The sequence below is a fragment of the Vulpes lagopus genome, chromosome 17 (assembly GCF_018345385.1).
Source record: "Vulpes lagopus strain Blue_001 chromosome 17, ASM1834538v1, whole genome shotgun sequence".
NCBI classification, from domain to species: domain Eukaryota; kingdom Metazoa; phylum Chordata; class Mammalia; order Carnivora; family Canidae; genus Vulpes; species Vulpes lagopus.
In genome coordinates, this window is record NC_054840.1 from 23,800,987 (window position 1) to 23,824,155 (window position 23,169).

The 23,169-nt window shown below is 39.6% G+C and overlaps 1 protein-coding gene and 1 long non-coding RNA gene across 4 annotated transcripts in view; one reads left to right on the plus strand and one right to left on the minus strand.

Annotated features, from left to right (window-relative positions):
* Window positions 1–19,242, minus strand: part of SENP2 (SUMO specific peptidase 2) — a 31,852-nt gene extending 12,610 nt beyond the window's left edge. For 2 of the 3 annotated variants that reach the window (XM_041731881.1, XM_041731880.1), the window contains exons 1-10: window positions 18,944–19,242; window positions 16,771–16,826; window positions 12,455–12,588; window positions 11,979–12,045; window positions 10,143–10,233; window positions 5,636–5,804; window positions 3,834–3,937; window positions 2,415–2,509; window positions 1,950–2,001; window positions 1,086–1,152 (exon numbers count right to left, since the gene is read on the minus strand). In XM_041731881.1, coding sequence (XP_041587815.1) covers window positions 1,086–1,152; window positions 1,950–2,001; window positions 2,415–2,509; window positions 3,834–3,937; window positions 5,636–5,804; window positions 10,143–10,233; window positions 11,979–12,045; window positions 12,455–12,588; window positions 16,771–16,826; window positions 18,944–19,044 — 936 coding nt within the window. In that variant the 5' untranslated portion in view covers window positions 19,045–19,242. Of the gene's footprint in view, window positions 1–1,085; window positions 1,153–1,949; window positions 2,002–2,414; window positions 2,510–3,833; window positions 3,938–5,635; window positions 5,805–10,142; window positions 10,234–11,978; window positions 12,046–12,454; window positions 12,591–16,770; window positions 16,827–18,943 lie in introns of those variants that run through there. The other variant, XM_041731882.1, reaches the window with a different exon arrangement.
* A 92-nt stretch (window positions 19,243–19,334) lies between these two features.
* Window positions 19,335–21,737, plus strand: LOC121477509. The gene is made up of 3 exons (XR_005984251.1): window positions 19,335–19,549; window positions 19,628–19,771; window positions 21,364–21,737. It is a non-coding gene; the product is annotated as an uncharacterized LOC121477509 (long non-coding RNA).
* Window positions 21,738–23,169: the final 1,432 nt, after the last annotated feature.

Consider the following 23,169-nt stretch of genomic DNA (forward strand, 5'->3'; position numbering starts at 1 on the left):
ATGTAACCTTTAACACTGAATTTGAAGTAGGCCAACTTTTAAAACTAAGAAATGGAGTTAGAAAGAGAGCTTTAAACTGGAACTACAGTAACCTCAACATGCAGAGCCAGTACTCTTCACTCTAGCTAACTAAGTATCCGAGGCCTCGGAAACGGGCAGCTGCTGCCCCGACCCCAACCCAGGATCCCAGACAGCAAAGCCTTCAGGTTCAACACAGACAGAAGCACGACGTAGTCTTCAGCCAGGTTCCAAATATGCTCCCTCTCTGTCCTCTCTCAGGCATAGTTCCCCTCTTTTTTCAGCTAGTGTTCCACAGGTGATAAATGATAACTCAATACAAAAGGCTTCACTCCAAATGACTGGGAATGGGAATGTTCTGAGACTTAAACTAATCCTTACAAAGAGGTCTAATGGGAGAAAAACCTGATCAAACTAATACTTCACATAAGCAGTGCCCTAAACTTTGGTATTTCTATGTACCTTAAATGTGTCTAAAATTTCAAGTTGCCTTTAATTTAGAAATGTATTTCTTTTAGATACTGAGTGTTTAGTAAAAACATTTTGCTGCTATTATTTAAAATGTTGGTATCACTATGGAGATCCCTGGAACACTTTTTATTCCAGTACTTACACAGAAAAATGTAAAATCCAATAGAGCATGAGATTGCTAATATTTTCAAATAAACCTGAGATCTTAACTAAAAAGAAGGTCCTGAACATATTTTTCCTAAAGACCACATGGTTTTTTAAAATTCTCCAAAGGAAGCCAGGCAATGCAGATAAGTGTTGGGATAGAAGCATGTTGATCTCTCTCACAAAAAAACAAAACAAAACAAAAAAAAACTGGCCACCAAAAAAAAACTGGCCACCAAAAAAAAACTGGCCACCATACAGAGATAAAAATCCGGGAATTTAGAAGGAAGCCAAAAGTTGTGTATCTTCAAAGCCTGCTGCTTTTTCAAAGAAAACAATGAAATTAGAAATCAAAATAATATTTTTCATTTCTCTTACTTTTCATGAGCACCATTTTAACATAGTTCAGGTCAAAGAGTAAAACATATAAAATTTAACTAGTTTCCACTTACACCTTCATTTTCAAGTCTGATTCCAACTGTCCTCTCTGTATCAGAAATTTTCCCCTTTGAACAACACCTGAGGAAAAATATTGGGAGAGTATAGACTGGATAATTTTAACCTGTAAATGTGAGATTAGTTTTAGAAATAAGACAATAATTTGTAAACAAAAACTGCCTTGAGTTTATATAGTCCTCTAAACCAAGGGTCAGCAAAATTTTTCTGAAAAAGGATAGTAAATATTTTGGGCACTGCAAGTCTTATGTTTTTGTTTTTGTTTTAAGTAATCTCTGTCTAAGGTGGGGCTAAAACTCACAACTCTGAAGAACCCAAGATCAAGGGTCACAGGTTCTACAGACTGAGCCAGCTAGGTGCCCCAAGTCTCACAGTTTTGTCACATCTTCTCAACTATCATAGTTTAAAAATAGCCAGATAGTATGTAAATGAATTAGCATGAATATGTTCCAATAAAACTTGACCTAAAAAAAATAGGCAGGTGGACCAGATATGGACAGTGGGCCATAGCTTACCCCATACTCTGCTATTAAAGGAACTATCATCCAAAATCCTTAAGGCACACAGAATTGCCTTTACTGTTCTTATACTAGAGGTGCTAATTCCTAAAGATGCCCACCACAATTGCACTCTTATCCAAGTGCCACCTGCATCTCCCAACCCCTAACACCCAGCAGAGAAGGACACCTTCCGAGTTAGTGTGGGCATCTGACACAACAGCTACCCACGTACCCATATATGCTGACCAGCTGTTAGAGCTGAGGAGAATTCATAATTCTTTAGACATAGTTATTCATTAATATAACTTATAAAGAAAATAATATATCAAAAGAAAACTTAGAATGAACTGAACCATGTACCTCTTCTCACTTCTCACTGAGCATAGCGGTCCCCTTGTTTCAACAACTCTATCTGTGAAGATGATAAAGAAAAGACTTTATGTTTCCTTTATTAATCAATCATATAGCTAGAATTTAAACTTACATAGTTTCCAAAGCATCAAGACATTCGCTTATCATTTAATGCCATTTAGTAAACAGCTAGTGGTGAAATATAAAGAAATTAACAAAATAAATATTAAGAAATGAAATTTTAGACTCACAAGATATCGCTAAGTAGAAGCTAGGAAAAATAATCAAGGGGTATTTTATGAATCTACTTCATCTTGAACAGTTTTCTACTAAACTACTTGTACTGGATAAGCCCAAGTCAAAGCCCTGGGGTCTGACAATGCTCTAAAGTTTGGTATACCATCTTTCACTAGGATGTCACTTCTCAATTTCATAGGCCAATATACGGAGACAGGGCTAAATCTGGGAACTCACATTGTTTTGGAACAAACTGAGTTGTTTTGACTCCGTGACTTTGCTCTTCCCCCCAGCCTTTGGTCTTTAATGTGTCCATCTGACTTCTTTGAGAGCTTAAGAACACAAAAAGTAAAGAAGGTCAGATACAAAAGGAAAGTCTACCATAAATATTCATCATCTCCATCTGACAAGCTTCTCGAAACAGGGGTTACTGATTACCCTATAACATCAAATTATGAGAGGATGCAACACAGCACCATCTGGGCCTGGAATACAAGGAGTGTAATCTTGATTCTAATACTTCAGCCAAATTACCTAACCTCCACTTTCAACATTGCTAGAATGGGATGTTCTCAATCCTCAGCACCACCTCAACCAAAAAAGCTCAGTGTGATAAAACTCAAGTTAAAAGCTGAAAAATTTTAAATGACATAATGAAATGGATCCTAAAATAATACAATAAAAGCAGGAATGTAAACAGCAAAATAGTTTGAGGATTTTGCTAACATGACAAGAGCAAAAGTTCATGAAGCATACTGCTGCTGCCAACAGTGACTAGTCAAAACAAAATACTAGCATTCTGCCGGAGTAAACTAAGAGGGAAAGAAAAAAGCTCACAACAAAAGTTAAAATTCCTAGACAAATAATCTTTTGCTATTTGTACATTCAACAAGCTAAGCAGTCTTGTGACTTTTTCACCTTCAACTTGCTGTTACATAATTTCCAGGATCCCCCCCCCCCCACCTCTGCTGTGTATTCTCACACCACTTGTTAGAATTACCATGTGTGCCTCAATGCTGAGCTCACATATTTTCTGTCCTGTTTTTACAGGTGAATATAAAGCCAGACATCAGTTTCTTCTGCCACTGTCATGTTTTGCCCAAAGCATTAGAGTATTTAACAATAAGTCCTATAAGGAAAACTTTCTATAACCTGGGGTGACTTTAATCTTGTCTCTAAAGTGGAAGACTTTCAATCTTGCAAAAATGCATTCACTGAGATGCCATAGGGACTGTGTGTGTATCAGAGAGAGAGGCTAGGGTGGGAGGGAGGGAGAACTGGGCAGGAAAGGAGAAGGAGGGGGAAGAGACCAGAAAAAGACAAGACACTAAGGGAAATGTAAATGTATGTGCTGGAGAGGTTGGAAAACATTCTGTTCTCCAAGAACCTGACTTCAACCTGTAATTCTACTTTTCTATATCAGAGTTTCAGGAGTGCATGTGAACAAAAGATTCTAAAGCTAACAGAAAAATCTATTTTGTAAAACCACTACACTCTATATATCTCATTACTAGATATAATGTTCAGACAAATTATAAGGCCAGTTCTCACAATGCAAATCTCTTTTCTCAACAGAGCCTTTCTCACCAATCCCCTCTCCAAAAATAAGGAAAAAGATGTGTGGCAAAGCATTTATTTTTGTTAGCTCATTTTTACCTGTGATAAGTTGGAGTTCCAGGAGAAACAGAGTTTCCATGACCACCTTCTTTAAGTCGCTCCAGTAACCTTCGGTATTTCTCTCTTTCCTCTTTTTGAACACCCTACATAAAAGAATGTCACTTAAGTATTAACACATTAAAACTATCATTAAATTATAACTAGAGACTACAAGGTCAAATGCAGCCCAGGATGTGTTTTATTTGCCAGCACTTTTAAATGTTCTTTTAATTACCAACTTTATAAATTTGAAAAGAAAAACCCTAAAATTTAGCCTCTTTCAAAAAACTGAATCAACACTCTGGAGCCATGTAGTCCTTAGATGGGCCATTGACTCCACTCCACTCCACTCCTTTTCATTATCTGCTAGACTCTGGTGGCATCTGGGTTTTTGACAGCAGTTTTTGTCAGTCACGAAACACTCAACAGAAATAATCCACCTGCATATTCAGAATATTCAGTTTCCAAAATGGATCTGGTCCCACCAAAATCACCAATGACTTCCACAGCCAGATCCAGCAGACACTTCCTCAGCCCTTATGTTACTTGACCTCTCTCACCAACACCTCACGCTGCTGACCTCCTTGTGCCTTCCTAGACAACACACTCCTGATTTATCTTCTCAAGTTTCCACTGCTGACTATTTCTTCTGCCTGTCCCCAAATGCTGATGGCCTGCCCATTATCTCTTCTCTCACACTACATTCTCTCAGTGAGTACTCTCTCCAGCTCCCTTGATTTATCCAACACCAATATACAGAAGATTCAGAAATGTGTCTCCAACCCTGCCTTCTTCTCATAACTCCCATCACCTATATCCAAGAGTCTACGGGAGAGGTCTTCTTGGGTATTTCACTGGCACTTTAAACAATGTCCAAAACTGAAGACATCATCTTCCCCCTAAACACATAGGGTATCTTAGTCAGTGACACGTATTTATCCAAAACTGAAATCTGAGACTCAGGCTCCTTTCTCTAACTTTATATTACCCTTAGCTAATGAATATGCACTTGCTAATATTACTTTCTAATATTTCTAGAATATATCCTGTGTATACCTTATATATTTGCTCAGTCCCATCTCTGATTTCTCATTGAAGAGGTACTGAAGTACTCAGTCCATTCCTCTCTTTGCTTGCCTCCACTGATTACAACTACTTAGGTACAAGCTACTCAATTTTTGAATTGCTGACAACTAGCACAACACCTGGACCTCAAATAAATAATTCTTTGACTAATTAAACTAAGTGGCTCAAAAAATCATCTAGAAAATCATGACAGGTGATGGTCCTGGGAATGCCAAGTACAGGAATAATTCTAAATTCTCCTAGAATAAGCAAAGATCTCAAGAGGGAAGTAAAAAGAAGACTGTTGATGAAGACATCATGCATAGTGCCTTGAAAAAGGAAAAAGTGGACACGTTCACTGTTTACTTCGCTCAGTCACAATTATGCCTTATAAAAGAAACAAGTTAGAAGCCAAACACCCAAAAGGAATATAATCTCCTCATTTCCTAGCATGATTCCTTTTTTGTCCTATAGTGAAAAAAAAAAAAATCTGAAACTTGACTAAATTATGTATGTATACAGTATCTCTAGAAGGGTATATACAAGTACCAGCAGTTACTTGCTAAATAACCATCAGACAAGGTCATGGGGCCAGGTACTGTAAGGGAGACTGGGAAATTTACAGTCACTGTACACCTTTCCATCCATTCTGAATTCTGTACCCCAGGACACACATTACTTACTCCCCTAAAAACCATAACCTGTTTTTAAAAAGAGATCAGGCTAAAAGGGCTTACCTCCTCCACGGTACAGTGGGGACGCCTCAGACCCTTGCCACCCTCTTCAGAAATCATCTCTGTTACAACCTGTTCCTGAGGCTTCCAGGTTAAGGAACTCTCTGAAGCGCCTTTGCTATGACGACGGCCCCCTGGTCTTCTGTTGTACCCCTCTGAGTTCAAAGTAAAACTGAGAGAAAAAAAAGAAAAGAAAAAGTTACCAACAAACTCCTTAAATTACTGGAATCTAAGCTCCAAGACCATCCTGCGATTAAGCTATGTTAAGCCTGTTCCTGTCAAATCAGACAACTACTATTCACAAAAGTTCAATCTATCTCTAGTTCAGAGGATACCCTGGCATTCTGCTATGGAATATCTGTCTACAGTCACCAGGATTGCCACACGAAAGTCTCTGCCTTCTTCCTTGACCCCAACTAGTACAGGATCTAGGCCACAAGGCATTCAGTGAATATCTACTGAATGCTAAATTAATGAATGCTAAAGAAATAGAAGCCATGAAGCCCCCACCTAGTCCTTATTGCTGCTATCTGATAGAAACCGCTTTTCTTAAAGTTACCAATAATCTGTCAAACTGGTATCATACCCCTATTGATGTGATGTTTTAGAAAGGATAAACCACCGAGGTAGTATTTTTTCAGAAAAAAAAAAAAAAAAACCCAACAGGATAATCTTGAACAAGAAACAAGTAAACATCAGACAAAATTAGGGAACATTCTACAAAAGAAATGCCTTCTACTCTAAAAATATTCATGCCATCAAAGACAAAGAAAGGCTAAGGAATTGTTCCAGATTAAAGGAGATCAAAAAGACATGAAAATTAAATATAATGCATGATCTTGCACTGAATTCTGGACCAGAAAAAAAAATCTCTATAATGGAAAAATTTAAATGAAACAACATAATAGTATTGTATCAATGTTATATTTTCCTTTTCTTTTTTATTTTTTAAAAGATTTTATTTATTTATTCATGAGAGACAGAGAGAGAGGCACAGACATAGGCATAGGGAGAAGCAGGCTCCTTGAGGGGAGCCCGATGCAGGACTCGATCCCAGGACCCTGGGATCATGCCCTGAGCCAAAGGTAGATGCTCAACCACTGAGCCACCTAGGCACCCCCAATGTTAAATTTTCTAATTTTGTTTATCTGTGATTATGTAAGTCAATGTCCTCAGTCTTAAGAAATAAACGTATGATTAAAGGGGCATGAATCTAAGATTTACCCTCAAATGCTTCAGGAAAAAAAATATTAGCTATATATGATAGCATGATGAAGCAAATATGGCAAAATGGTAATAACTGGTAAATATGGATCAGATATACTCATCTACAAAGTTTTAAAATACATGAAGAAAAATACTGACATAACTAGATGGAAAAATAAAAAAAATCCACAATTGTAGTAGAAAACATCAACATTCTTCATTTATCAATCAGTAAACAAGTAGAAAATCACTAAGACCAGTAAAACATTATCAGCCAACTTGACCTATGTGACAATTATAGAACATTCCACCTAACAACAACAGAATATGTATTCTTTTCAAGTGCACACTGAACATCACCCAGCAGACCATATTCTAGGACCTAAAACAGATGGTTAACACATTTTAAAGAACTGAAACTATACTATAAAATACATTCTCTGACCATAATGGAATTAAATGAGAAATAACAAAATGATACTTATTCATACTTTCTCTTTTAGCCCTACAGGCAGTTATTTATCCAACTGCAAAGGGGCTGCTTTCAGTTAATGTCTCATTCTTAAACATGAATGAAGAGCCAAAGATTACCAGATATTTGAACAAAGACTCTAATATGAAAAGATGTTTGCATCCCCATGTTCACCTAAGCATTATTTACAACAGCCAAGACATGGAAGCAAGCTAAGTGTTCATAGATAGATGAATGGATAAAGAAAAGACACAGTAAACATTATTAAACCACAAAAAGGAAGGAAATCTTGACACTTGCAACAACACAGAGGGACCCTAAGGGTATGATGTTAAGTGAAATAAGTCAGAGAAAGACAAATATGATCTCACGTATATATGGAATCTTAACAAATAAACCCAAAGTCATAGGTGCAAACCTCCAGTTATTAAGTAAATAAGTCATGGGATATAATGCACAGCATGGTGACTATAGTTAATAATATTATATTGTATATTTAAAAGTTACTAAGAGAGTAGACATTAAAAGTTCTCATCACAAGAAAAAAAAACATGTAACTCTGGATGGTGATAGGCATAATTAACCAAACTGATTACAGTGATCATTATCACTAAATATCTAATCATTAGATAAATATCTAATGTAAATATCTAATCATTATATTGTAGACCTGAAATGTTAGTTATAGCTCAATTTAAAAAAAAACAAAAACAAAAACAAAAAACGACTCTAATATGAAAGATAAAATCAAACCAAAGTGGGGGAAGGAATTTAGAGGAAATAAAGTAGGGAAAAGAAATTTTAAAATAATTAACAGCTTTAGAGAGATAAGAAAAGATATTGCATCCATCTTTGCCTTTCTTTTTTTTTTTTTTTTTAAGTAATCTCTGTGCCCAGCAGGGGGCTAGAACCCACAACCCCAACATCAAGAGCCACATTCTCCACCAACTGAGTCAGCAAGGCAGCCCCTTTTTTGCCTCTTTTAATAAGATTCTTAGAACAAGAAAAAAAAAAGTGTAAGAGGAGGGAGTGAAAGGATTCTTCCTACTTAAAAACTACAACATCCCTCCTCAAAAAAAAATCAGTATAAAATTTCTTTTTTAGGGAAAAGAACAACAAAAGAGAATATATAGAGAAATTAGATCAATCAGATCAATATGGAGAAAAATTAGGTCTACTATCCAAGCAATAGAAATTCTAGAGTGTGAGAATACAAAAAGGAGAAGAAAATTATTACAAAAATAAGAACATTTCACAAAAATGATGTGCATTCAGTATATTATAAAAACTTTTCATGGTTTCTGAACTTTCCACATATATATTATACTTCAAAAATAAAGTTTATAGAAAAATTAAGTTTAGGGAAGGTGAGTAGGAGGGTGGGTAAAATAGGTGATGGGGATTAAAGAGCAGACTTATGATGAGCACGGAGTAATGTGTAGAATTGTTGAATCACTGGACTATATACCTGAAACTAACATAATACTGTATATTAACTATACTGGAATTAGAATTTAAAACTTAATAAAAAAAACCTAAAGTTTAGGGGCACTTGGGTGGCTCAGTCGGTTAAATGTCCGACTCTTGGTTTTGGCTTGGGTCGTGATCTCAAGGTTGTGGGATAGAGCCTCACATCCATCTCCACTCTTTTAATAATTTCTTTTATTTTTTTTTTATTTATGATAGGCACACAGCGAGAGAGAGAGAGAGGCAGAGACACAGGCAGAGGGAGAAGCAGGCTCCATGCACCGGGAGCCCGACGTGGGATTCGATCCCGGGTCTCCAGGATCGCGCCCTGGGCCAAAGGCAGGCGCCAAACCGCTGCGCCACCCAGGGATCCCTCCAGCTCCACTCTTAGCATGGAGTCTGCTGGAGATTCTCTCTCTCTCATCCTCTCCTTTGCCCCTCCCCACTGCTTGTATGAGAATGCACAAATAAATAAATAAATAAATGAATGAATGAATGAATGAATGAATGAAATAAAATCCTTTTAAAAAAATAAAACAGGGATGCCTGGGTGGCTCGATCCCGGAGTCCCGGGATGGAGTCCCATATCGGCCCCCTTGCATGCAGCCTGCTTCTCCTGTCTCTGTCTCTCTCTGCCTCTCTCTGTGTCTCTCATGAATAAGTAAATAAAATCTTTAAAAAAAAAAAATTAAAAATAAAACAAAGTTTTTTGGTTTTTTTAAAGATTTATTTTTTTTATATTTTTTTAAATTTTTTTTTTATTTATTATTTATGATAGACATAGAGAGAGAGAGGCAGAGACACAGGAGGAGGGAGAAACAGGCTCCATGCTGGGATCCCAAAGTGGGACTGGATCCCGGGACTCCAGGATCGCGCCCTGGGCCAAAGGCAGGCGCTAAACCACTGAGCCACCCAGGGATCTCCCTAAAACAAAGTTTAGAAGTGAGCAACAAATCATTTTAAAAGGTTTTCAAAATCTGATGCTATATGAGGCGCCTGGATGGCTCAGTTGGTTAAGTGTCTGCTTTGGCTCAGGTCATGATCCCAAGGTCCTAGGATCGAGCCCCACATTGTACTCTCTGCTCAGCAGGCAGGCTGCTTCTCCCTCTCCTTCTGCCTGCCACTCCCCCTGCTTGTGTGCTCTCTTTCTGTCAAATAAGTTAAAAAAAAAAAATCAGATACTATAAGCATATGCTACGGTATAGAGAAAGTAACACACACCTGAGTTCAAATTTTTCAATAGCTGTATGATATCTGGCAACTTACTAACTTCAGAGTCCTTTTTAACAAGATTACATAATAGAACAAAAGAATGCCTAGCAAGAGCCAACACCTAATAAGTACTAAGTTTCCATTTACACTTACCCAAAGGAAGGCAGGACTCTTCGGGGCTGATCTCGGGTTACTGTCACTCTGATCTTTGGATAGTCACTTATTCCATTAGGGGATTTATTACCTATTTTAAAAATGCATTTGTAATTGTAAAAAAAACAAAACAAAAACAAACCCAAACCTGTGAACAGTCTGCATTAGAAAATCTGTGAGTGGTCTATATTGTAGAACTAAATATCTTATTCTTTCACATGCTATTACTATACAACACAGAGATTCAACACAAACTGTAAAAAGTTGAAGAAAAGCAATAGTGCTTTATCTGTATTTGATCTCAGGGACACAGTAAAAATTCACAGGCAAGCTTTTCTAGTTTCACTTGCTGTAGCATCAAGAAGCATGAGGAACTCATGATTACAACTCCATGTAATCAAATCAAATTGAGTGAGTTGTTCAAATCATTTCTTCTTCCCAAGAAAACAGGAGTTATTTTTAAATGAAAATCTGCTATATGTTACTACATTTCACTGGAAGCTTCCATCACTTATGAGATGGTCACTATATTTCAAAAAACGGTAACCAAACTTTTATTAGCCACATTTACTGCTAGAGCTACTGCACAGGTATGGAGCTCCTGAGGACTCAAAAATGTAAAGAGATCTAAAACTGAAAGTTTTTCCATGAGTCTGTAGCAGCAAACTTAAACTGACCTGAATTCCTTTGTTTGCAAAACCTGATTTGAACCAATGTTCAATTCTAATGGGATTTTTTAAAATAATATTCAATAAACACGATATATATAAAATATGAAAAATTCTAAATTCCCCAGTACACCTTTAAGGATTTCAGATAAGAGACTGTAGACTTCTTTATGCAAGAAACGTGCCCCAGGAATACCTGTGCTTCTCTGACAAGGCTACATGAATACATAGAAATATAGTGCTGACAGCTCGGCACAAGACAAACATACCATCCCTTCCATATGTCCATTTTAATAATAAATCATTTTTAACTATATTCAAGCAATTATGAATAGATTATAATATCTAATTTATATTAACTTTTAAAATAAAATGAAAAACTTCATAAAAGTATCATCTTTACTCCAGGTCCTTTGGAACTAGATTCTCAGACTCAGGGGTGTGTGTTTACTCCCTTTTGCTCTTCTCTGCCACCAGAGATACTTTACTTAAAAAGCTTGAGAGGAAACTTACTACTGTAAAGTTTTTATCATTTCCTTAGTTTCTTCCACTTTTAACTTCTGAACCCACAACTTATCTAAAAGCTTTTATCCCTTTCTCTCAAACTTCATAGACCTGTGTGACAGAAATCACAGTCATCTTCTGGAGTCCAGATTCTTCCTTTTTTTCGCCATGATAGAATTTTAAGTTATGTACAACAATTATAATTCAGTTTTGGGCTCCAAGAATGACATGGAGGCTCCCAATCCATAAAGCTATCAGAACTGAAAACCTAAAGTTGTTCCCCCATTAGATGATGTCCCTGAAAGACAGGGTTTATTTATTTTGTTATTTGTTTTGTATTTTGTTATAAAAGATTTTATTATTTTGTCATTCTGTTATTCTTGATAACACATGCCTGACACAGAGTAAGCTCGCAGGAAATGTTTTTTTAATGAGTGAACCCTGAACTAAGTCACATTAAAGACAATGATAATACAAATAGAAAACACAAACAGTAAATTCAATGACAATTCTAAAGGAAAACTATTTAATTTTTAGAAGGTAGAGAGAATATGTCTGTTTTCCCAACACAACCCAAATGAGTGTTTTTCTTTCATATTCTCAAAACTCAGAAAACAGAGGCAGAAAGAGGTAGAGGAAAGCAGAAGATCTCTGATCGCCTCACCCAGTTTCAGCATGTTGTTCCAGGGTCCAGAACCTGTCAGTTCACAAGACGATGAGTTCGAAAATACCTTAAAACCAAATAGAATCACCTCTGTAGTATCTCAATTTTAGAATTTAAATAAGTTTTTAATATTAAAAAAAAATCACTCTATTGGTGATGATTTCGCTAGCTCATGGAAGAGACATCATCAGTAGACCAAAAGTTAAATTGGTGAAGACTCACAAAATTATGTATAAAATAACAATTTCAGGTTCTCTACAAATGCTTAAGAACAGATGTATTACTAATTGAGCTCTTTATAAATATTTTTTAAATGTGTATTTTCTTAACCTTTAACTTCTTGGCCTTTATATCAAGGCTTATAAACATATCAAAGTCATTCTACTCAATTCCTAAAAAGAGAATATTTCTAAAATTTCACTTTAATGATTAAGTATGAAGATCAGTAGCCCCAATGGAACCCTATCCCCACTGACCTCTCCTGAAGGGGCCACATTCCGTGTTCCATTACAAGCAGAGGTTACCATGGGCTTTGTGGTCAGCTGGAATGGGAATCCAAATAAGCTGGCAGCATTGTAGAGACTGGTTTTGACTTGGTGAATGAAATAATCTAGACAATATAATATAGATTACATTTACATACATATATAGAGTAATAAACTTCTAGCAAAAAAATTAGATTATATCTTAGAAAAGACCTCTCTCGATCTTTATTAGAAGTATTATTTTCAATCACTGAGATAAGAAGGTATCCATAAACGTAATCTTTCTCCTATCTTAATAACTAGAATTCCAATATTGTGATTTGGAGGGGTTTGGGGTTGTTTTGTTTTGTTTTACATAGGCTCTTCACCCAACATGGGGCTTGAACTCACGACTCTGAGACCAAGAGTTACATGTGGGCCGCCTGGGTGGTTCAGTTGGTTAAGCGTCTGACTTGTGATTTTGGCTCAGGTCATGATCTTGGGATTGTGAGACTGAGTTGGGAGTTGAGCTCTAAGCTGGTCGCGGTTCCTGCTTAAGATTCTCTCTCTCGGAGGATCCCTGGGTGGCTCAGTGGTTTAGCACCTGCCTTTGGCCTGGGGCGTGATCCTGGAGACCTGGGATCAAGTCCCACATCGGGCTCCCTGCATGGAGCCTGCTTCTCCCTCTGCCTGTGTCTCTGCCTCTCTCTCTGTGTGTCTTTCATGAATAAATAAATCAATAAAATTAAAAAAAAAAAAAAAAGATTCTCTCTCTCCCTTGCCCCTCCTGCCCCATCACACTTTCTCCCCCTCTTAAAAAAAAAAAAAAAGTCACGTGCTCCACAGACCAAGCCAACCAAGTGCCCCTGGCTTTTGTTTGTTTGTTTGTATTTTTGGGTTTTTTTAAGTAAGCTCTAGGCCCAGCGTGAGGTCTGAACTCAGGACCCCAAGTTTAAAAGTCACGTGCCCTACCAGCTGAGCTAGCCGGGCATCCCATGATTTTTGTGTTTCAATAAGATATCTCTTCTGGAATCCTATGAAAACATTAAACCCTCATTTCAGCAAATCACACACTGATTCATAGAGAAATGGCCTGAAATGACAACTTTTAAGCAATGAGTTCTTTGGAATATACAAAATAAATAAACCAGAGAGATAGCGGCATAACTTAACCTGTAGCATGTAGACACTATGTATGGCAGAATTTTACAGGAAGCACTAGAAGTTACTCACTGGTTTGTCCTTATTTCCTGGGCAGGTGACAATATATTCCTCAGTAACTACTTACTCAGTACCTATTATTTATTGACTACTTGAGGTAGAATTAGTGAAGTATAAAACATGCAGCTCTTAAACCTCTATGATGAAATAAGGCTGTATCCCTCTACTGGAGAAGGTATGTTAGATCTGATGTACCCCTCCCTGTCACCAAAAATAAGAATGACAAAATAAGTAAGTAGATAAATAAGGGGGAAGGGTAGATTTCAGTGCCTGCCACACTTCCTCCTTTTATGACACTACCCTTTCCTCATTTCCTACACTGCTGACTGGCTCTCCACAATTTCCTTTCTATTTCCCAAGTAAGGGTATTTCATAGCACTAGTTTGAGAGAAAAAGACCATCATTTTACCCACCTTCTGCATTAGAGAAAAAAAATCCTGAAATTAAAATGGTGGCTTTTAAAGAACAAGCACTCCAAAACATATAAAATAGAAAATAGAAAGATAGGAGAATAACTTAAACAACAGACAGAATGTGATAGCTAAGTGAAGCAGAATGCAATTTGAAGTAATTTGTAACTAGAGAATAGGTAAAAGTATCAAAGTTTGCAAATTACTTGTTTCTCATTCTGAGACTTAGAGAATTCCAGGTTATCCCTCTAGTAATGTTGACGGATATCATTTATTCATTTATATTCTGCTGCACTTTCTTAAATGGAAGAGTAAGAGCATTAGAGATTGGTGCTTACCCCGCAGACTGTCATCCAGACCCCAGAGGGAATGGGGTATTCCTAATAACTAACATAGTTAAATAGTGGATGGTAAAAAAAGTATTGTAATACTTATTTTCCTACAAACTTGTCAAAATCTGAGTAGTCCTTGAGATTATGCCAAAAATATCTCAACAACTCAAAAAAGGAGGAGGAAGAGATAGAGGAGGGGGAGGAAGGCAGGCTGGCTTGCTTCATCTATAAAATGGGGATAAGACCATCTTCATTCACAACAGACTAAGTCAGATCTCTTAAAATCCCTTTCATCTCTAAGATCATGAGTCTGCGATTCTAAGATCTTCCTTTTCATTTTACCCTCCTTTTTTTTCTCTCAAAAGAAACCAAGAGAGTTGTATTGTCCAACATAGTTGCCAGTGAATACATGTAGTCACCTAAGATTATATTTAATTAAAATTAAATTCAGCTCCTCAATCACACTGGCCCCAATTCAAGTGCTCAATAGGCATTATCACAGAGATATCCATCAGAAGCATTGATGTAGACCTTTACAAATTCTGCCATAATATTACATCTGCTACCCATTGCTTCCCCCTTGGCTTAGGTTCTTTCTATAGTTTCCACTCAGAAAATTACAATACCTATTTCATGTAAATCATGGAGGGAGAAAAGGAAGGAAGTCCATGAAATAGATGATTACCATAATTATTTCAGGAACCTTCTATAATACCATTGTCAAAATTCTTTTTGTTTTTCTTGTTTTGATTGAAGTATAGTTCAGAAACAATGCTACATTAGTTTCAGATGTTACCACTCTCAAAGGTCTTTACCACACTGTTATTTATTTACACTTTTGTTTAAAATTGACTCATATTTTTTGCTAAATAAATGTATTTGAGGGGTTGCCTAGGTAGCTCAGTCAGTTAAGAGTCTGCCTTCAGCTAAGGTCATGATCCCAGAGTCCTGGGATTGAGCCTGTATTAGGCTCCCTACTCAGCAGCCATTCCCCCTGCTTGTGCTCTCTGGCTCTCTCTGCCTGTCAAATAAATAAATAAAAATCTTTAAAAATAAATAAGTAAATAAATAAATGTATTTGAAAGGTAACTTTATATCACTACTATAAATATAAAGGAACATTATTTGCCTTATACAGAAATTAAACAACAATATTAAGTTCTAGCTGTAGCTGTTAAAAGAAGGGAGAATCATATGTAAAACATACTAGCATTAAATCAAGATTTTCTGCTTGAAATAATCCAAAAATTAAAAACAAATAAAAGGGTACAACTTTTACCACATAACTCACATGCTATACTTAATGCTATGAAATGTTGTATCCCCTAAAATCATTTCCTGAACTGATATCTATCCTGTGCTTTGGGAAATACTGTCCTAATCAATTTAGTATAAATCTGGCATTCAAAGTCCTCTAAATTTGATATACCTCTCTCTAACCAACTTTTCCTTGGAGTTCTATCCACTGTTTCCTGAATTGCACAACTCTCCTATGCTGTTCCCTCTACCTAGAATGCTTTTCCTTCCTATTGCTCTGTTGATATCCCACCCATCCTTTAAAATCCATCTCACACACTCTTTCATCAAATATTTACTGAGACTTTTAATCAGCTGAAAATTGGACAGTGTTTTGTTACTATCTTTCTTATTTCACTCATCACATTCCTACTGACATTAGTAATTATTTATATGCTTGTCTTATACCCTCTATGATACAGTCATATACCTATACAATTGTAAGGTCCTTAAAAATAGAGACCCTATCTTATTCATTTTTCTTTTTCCTGTAGAATCTAACATATTGCTTAGCAGTAAGACATGCTCAATAAGTACTCCTTGGATTTAAATGAAATGAAATCTTAACAGACATGTCTACTCCGAAGGTAGATTGAAATTCACATTCATTCTTGAAACAAAGGAACTACTATTATAGCACTCCATTGTGCCTTTTTCCTTTAATCTAGTTTTGTTCTCTTCTATCAAGCTACATCTAGCCCTCTGGATACAGAGAAGTAAATGATTTGGGGCAACATTAGACTCATTCCCTCAGCTATGTGAACTAGATGACTCAGTTTGAAGTAGCTTTATACAATGTTTTCTCCTCAAAAACAAAAAGCACCTTTTCCGTATAGGAAGATTGAAAAATTTTAAATACATATTCAACATACAGCTTTATTTATCTGGAAAGATACTCAAGTCCCTGATAACAGTGTTTACCTCTAGAAAAGATAACTGAGTAGAAAAGGACAGGAAAGAGACTTAACTGTTCACTGTACATACTTTTTACCTTTGGAATTTTGTTCCATGCATACACTTTTCCCACTTAAAAAAAAAATCTGATTTTTAAAATTATCATATTCAATACCTAATCTTGGTCTTTTGGCTGGTATTTCATCAGTGTCCACTGTAGAAAACAAAGTGCTGAAAAGAGAAAAAAAAAAAATATATATATATTTATATATATACACATCCATTTCTATAAGTAAATCTAGTATGCATATAACACATCCTCTCTTCACTTTGTCAAAAAAAGAAATTCAAATCATGTTAGAAAACACTCCTCTATAGCAGGCCTCTACTATTTGAGGACTTAACGCTATTGTTTAAACTATTTGAAAGAGACCCAAAACTCCCTATTAAGTGATAATCTGTAATCTGGCTAAAGTACAAATTTGCAACTGGCCAGAAATCACCTGGGTAGTAAATGAACATAGGTAAGAGCCTAGGACTAGTATTTCCTTTTTCTCTCCAGAAGTGATTTTAAAATAACAATTTCCTTGGGACAGCCCGGCTGGCTCAGCGGTTTAGCACCTGCCTTCGGCCCAGGGCGTGATCCTGGAGTCCCCGGATCGGGATCGAGTCCCACATCGGGCTCCCTGCATGGAGCCTGCTTCTCCCTCTGCCTGTGTCTCTGCCTCTCTCTCTCTCTCTGTGTCTCTCATGAATAAATAAATAAAATCTTTTTTAAAAAATTCCTTTTGAAAGATGACAACATAAGAAGCCTTAAAATAGAATTCTAAGCCCAAAAAGGTCTTCTATTTAACTGCATTTCTATCATGGAAACTACATTACACTGGTAATAAAAAGCTGGGGAATTTGGGAAAGTTTCTGGACCTATTTAAAGATGATTATGATTGATCAGTTTCACAAAAAAAAAAAAAAAAGGAACAAAATAAATCCCAGGGGAATACCATTCAGTTCATAACTGTAAAATCCCAGTAAGATCTCCTGCCTTCATTTTGACTGGAAAAAAAAAAAAGGCTTACATTGTGAAAAACTGGTTTGATTAAGGATGTGTGGTAAAGAACGGGGTTTTGATCTCCAAATCATTGTTTCATCTATCTGAAAGCAGGGATTCACAGCAAAAAGAAAGGACAGGGGAGAGAGAATTAACACTCTCCCATTCAATAAATACATACCAAGTGCCTATCATGCACCAGCCTTAGCACAAGGCCCCTGGGGTAGAATAAACAAATACTACCCTTATATATATTAAGCATCATTTTAGGCACTATACAACATGTTCTCAAATGACCCCCACTGTCAACCTCACAAAAAGGTAGAAAAGAACAGGTTGAAACCTTGGGCTCTCTAGAACACATGATGAAACTCAGCCAACAGCCAATTTCATCAATGACCTGCATTCTCAGACTCATGTATTCAATCATCTTGTTCTCTCAAGCTCCAAGAAACCAGTCTTCAACAATCTTGAGGCTTCATTTCCTTTTTTAAATGAAACTAACACTTGATCACTAAAAGTTAATGGTGGGGTGTGTAGAACTGGTATGGTATTTTATTCTCTAGATTAATTCTCAAGCAAAGGAGTACACGCCACGAAATGAGACAAGCCAAGGGGTTGATGCTAAACAAGAACAGCTTTTAGGTTCCCCCAAGATTTTGGCTGGATTTTACAACTAGTGATCTTTTTAAAAGAACGAGACTCCTAAATTTTCCCCCTCATACACTCAAACGCAGTGCCATCCTCCCTCCCTCCCCCGCAAAACACGTACACACACACACACACACAGCTTGACAGCTGTTTCGGAACAAAACAGCTGCTGTTTCTCGGTGCTAAAAGAACAATTCTTGCAGTCAAAACGGCTTTGGGCAAGCTATGAATCTCACTTGCCGCAGCCGCACTTACTGCCTACAGATGACACTTGGGAGTGTGCTTCGTAAACAGGGAACCACAGCACGGACAGTATTCGTTCAATTTTGAGTTTTCAACCTTAACAGTATACGATAAAGCCCCATTGGACAGCAACCAGCTTGGCCTCTCCCAAGAACATCAAAGATCCTGACCATCAGGGGCCACTCCAAAGACAACCAGCTCGATCCATCACCAGGAGCGCATCCGCACAGCGTGGAGGGAGCGACTACGTCACCAGGGCACCCGCGACTCGCACCTCCACCGCCTGGGCCCCGCCAGCTGATTCGGCCGGGCAGGGCCTGCGGGGCTGGATCGGCGCTCTCCGGGCCGAGCCCCGGGTGGGGGAGGGGGTACAGCCAGCCTGGCGCTCGGCCCCCTCTCCTCTCACCTGTTCGAGCGCCGCCTCTTCAGGAGGGCCCGGGCAGGGGGCACCGGCCGGTCACAGAGACGGAAAATGGTGCCGAGAATCCTAACCAGCCATTTGTACATACCAGGCCCAAGCAGCAGCGGCGGCCGACACACCCCGAGACGCAAACCCCAGAGCTGTCGCCGCCGCTGCCGCCTTCGCCGCCTCGGCCACCACCGCCAAGGCTCAGTCGCCCACTTGTGACGCGATCGGAGGGCCCACAGATAAAACGTCCTGAGGGCTACAGGACGCCCCCCCCATCCCCGCCTGCCACCACGCCTGACGTCACCTCCTCCCGCCCGACCGGAAAGCATCTTCGTCCTCAGTCTGCGCACGCGCAGCCCCACCCTCGCCCCCGCTCCTCCTGAACCTAGCAACCGGAATGCGTGCCGGAGACGCCGGTCCAATCGCTAACGAGATCGCAAAGACTGTGGGCGGGGTTTTCTCTTCGGCGGAGCCAATCGCGAGTCCGCCCGCGGGACAAGGCCCACGCGCCGCACGTGAGGCTTCCGCACCCCGAGGGAGCGCTCCCGAGGCCTGCAACGGAGGAGGTGCTCAGTAAGCGTGTGTTGAGGGCACGGAATAAAGGTAGGTCAGGTCCATGAACGAGTATTTACCCTGCTGACCCTTTAGTTTGCGTGCACCTTACGTCTAGTTTTCCCGCAGGCGTGGTCACCTTCATTTATCCCAGCACCCCCAGGCGATGGGGAGGAGTCTTGTGCCCATTTTTAATAAACGAGGAAATCAAGCATAGAACGATTAAGTGATTTGCCAAAAATCACCAGGCTAACTAGTGGCGTGGCCCTTGAGGTGAGTCCGCTGGAAGAGACGTGATTACAAATTACAGGATAATTGTGTGCAAAGTGCGGTAGGCGCCAGAGAAAGGAAAACCACACCTTGGGGAGGAGTAGGGAAGGACGGAATTTAAGGCTGCGCGGAGACCTTAGGAGAGTCCTCCCCTGGGCTGGCAGGGAGTGCCCATTAGTTCTCTCTCTGTTACCTAGAGGTCACATTTCTGGTTAATTATCAACAAGAGAAAAAGTCCCACCCTGCATAGTGACTAGAAATTCCGGTCCCCTCTTCCAAACAGTCGTGGAATCCTTCTTTTCAAGCCCCACAAACCCATCCCTGACTGCAAACTTGACCCTTACCTACGATTGAGTTGAGGCCAGACTTCCAGGTTTGCTTGAACTTTAACCCAGGCGCTCCCCATTGACAGCCTCGTCCTTTGCTCAATAAAGTGTTCTGGAATTCTGGTGCAAGTCACCGCCCAGAGCTCCAGAACTACCAGCTACCCACCGGTGGCTATCACCACTCTGGAAGCAAATCCTAAATTGTGGATGTTGGCCCCTTCCTTTCATTCTCCAAAACAAAAGTTTGAGAACAGAGTTATAAAGACCAGAGGCTTTTTTTTTTCTTAAGATTTTATTCATTTATTCATAAGAGACACTGAGAGAGAGAGAGAAGGGCAGAGACACAAGCAGAGGGAGAAGCAGGCTCCATGCAGGGAGCCCGACGTGGGACTCAATCCCACGTCTCCAGGATCACACCCTGGGCTGAAGGCAGCGCTGAACCGCTGAGCCACCCGGGCTGCCCTAGATTTTTCTTTTTTTTAAAAAAGAAACTTTAATTTCCATCAACTTTATCCCACCCCGTTTGCCTTTGTAGAAGAGCAGCTGAAGACCACTCAGTGGTTGTTCCTACTTATTCAGTGGCCTGAGCAGTGGGAGCTTCAGAACAGTCTTCAGTGGTAGGCTGAGCACTCAGTCTTCAGTAGGGGACTGCTAGACAGGTACAGAGGGCACCTGAATGCCTTCAGACAGTGTGTGACTTCAGGTTGAGTAGCTGTGACTCTGACATGCCTCCCAGGTCACAGTCTTTTCGGTAGCAGCCCGCTCTTCCTTTCCAATCTCTTCAGGATCTCCGTAGAACTAGAGATCAGACATGATCTCCCAGGGGTGCTGGGGGTTGGTGCCACAGACGCACAGGACTTCCCAGGTCAGCATCCACCACATCACACCCGCTGAGTGAGTTCCCTTGTTGTAATGCATAGCAATGTCCACATAATGCAGAGGCGAGTCTGTGTTCCATAAGCCATGGTAGGCAGGTCAACATAAGACACCTCTGTAAGAGTTTGGTGGTCAGCCCTGGGAAACCACCAGAAGTCTTGGCTCCTCAAAGGCTGCCTGGATCTGTCTGATTAGTGAAGGTTCCAGGCTCCAGTAGCAGCAGTAAACTTGAGCACAGCTAGCTGGCCAGTACTCCTGGATGATACTACTGTTATTGTTTTTTTTTTTTAAGTTTGGTTTTCAGTGGCAACAATGGCACAAGCTGCCAGCAGAAGCTTCTTCCAGGTTCTCTTCAGATTTATGATGTAGATGCTATCACTTTTTCTTTTGTAGATGGACTATTCCATTTGGAAGTCAAGGTTGTTGCCACCTAAGTGGATTCCTGCTGCGAGGAAGTTGAAGACCTCATCCTTTCATTTGCAGGAACCAAGGGCTCCAGAAATTGTAAAAGTTTCCCTTTAAATTAGCATGGGAACGTAGAACAATACCACTGTGTGGAACCCCTCTCCAGGTAGTGTGGAAAGCAAAGACCAGTTGATTTAGAAGTGGCTATTAATGGGAGCCTGGGTGGCTCAGTTGGTTAAGTGTCTCCTTCGGCTCAGGTCATAATCTCAGGGTCCTGAGATCAAGCCCCACGTCTGGCTCCCTGCTCAGCGGGCAGTCAGCTTCTCCTTCTGTCCCTTCCCCTGCTCATGTTCACTCTCTCCCTCCCTCCCTCCCTCTCAAATAAATAAAATCTTAAAAAAAAAAAAGTGGCTATTAAAAGTATAGCATCATAGCATCTGCAGTCCATTGCTCATTGGCTCCCAGAAGGAGTTCCTCTCCTCAAGGTCATCTCTCCACTGTTCTCAACATCTTCTACAAGGCACCGATAGAAGAAAATCTCCCCTCTACCTCCAAACCAACCTGATTCAGGCTGGACTCCCACTTAACTTAAAAAAAAGTCTACCACTGGCATTATTTTGCAGAGCACTTTGGCCATGTCCAAACTGTCCCTTCTACTCTAAGAGTTGGTCTTTGCCGTCACCAAACCAAGAAGAATGGTCAAGTATTCGGAAGGGATTTTCCAGAACAAAAGAACAGTCTCTGTTCAAAACATAAACGAGAAAATTGCAAGCTGCTTTAGAATAGCAGTTTATCCAAGGTTTTGGCCACCAAGACTTAAGAAATACTGGCAACAAGTCTCAGGCCACTCTAGTACAACACCACGTTTTTTTCTCCTGCCTCATTAATAGCACCTACACATACACGAAGCTGAAATGTTAGTCACTGTCCTTGAAAAGTGGAGGGCTTTGAATTGCCTGGGTCTGAGGCCTCATCAGCAAATAGTAACTCCTGAGTGTAGCAACTGCCAGCCATCGCCCACACTTACTGCCCCCTTGCACACATACACCCCCTTTGTATCCTCTTATTATCTGGTTGTCTTCTAAAAGGAAGAAAGGAAGATGACTTATAGCCTTATAATTTATTCTCCTGGGATCTTGCTAGTTGGTACCTCCGCTGTCCTGTTGTCCAAAGTGGAGGCATGGGCCAAATGCCTGTCTTTGGATTATCCTTACCCCTACCCCACCACTGCTACAACCATTCCTGGACCTGGGAACTCTTCACCAGAGAGTTGGAGAAAAAGCCATATGGAAGAACAAGGACATTGAGGTTTCTTTCTTGGTTTGGATAACTTGCACCCTTGTACTGCTGGAGGGGCACATCCTCACTGCTTAAGTTTGCATTGGGGTATCCTCAATGGTTGCCCAGTTTTCTGATCCTCTTCTTCTTCCTCCTCCTCCTTTTCCTCCTGCTGAGGTCCTCTCCTTCAAGCTTTTCCAGGGCCCACCCCTAATTTTCCTCAAAACCTATGTCCTGTCCACAGAACAAGGAAGACCCAGCCTCCAATTCATTGTTCACTCTTGCACATTTTCCCTTTGCCAGCATTCTCAGAGTTAGTTTTGCTGACTCCTGCCAGAGTTCTGGGCCATTTGATGGAACTGGGTAGGACCCCAAACGTGAGATATTGTTGGTTTGGCTTAATGTGCCTAAAATCCAACATGAAGGTCACCACCCTGAAGGTTAATTCCCTTCTGGGGACCAACTCTGATATTCAAGAAAAACATGTCCTCCTAATAATGTGACTTGATTTTATTC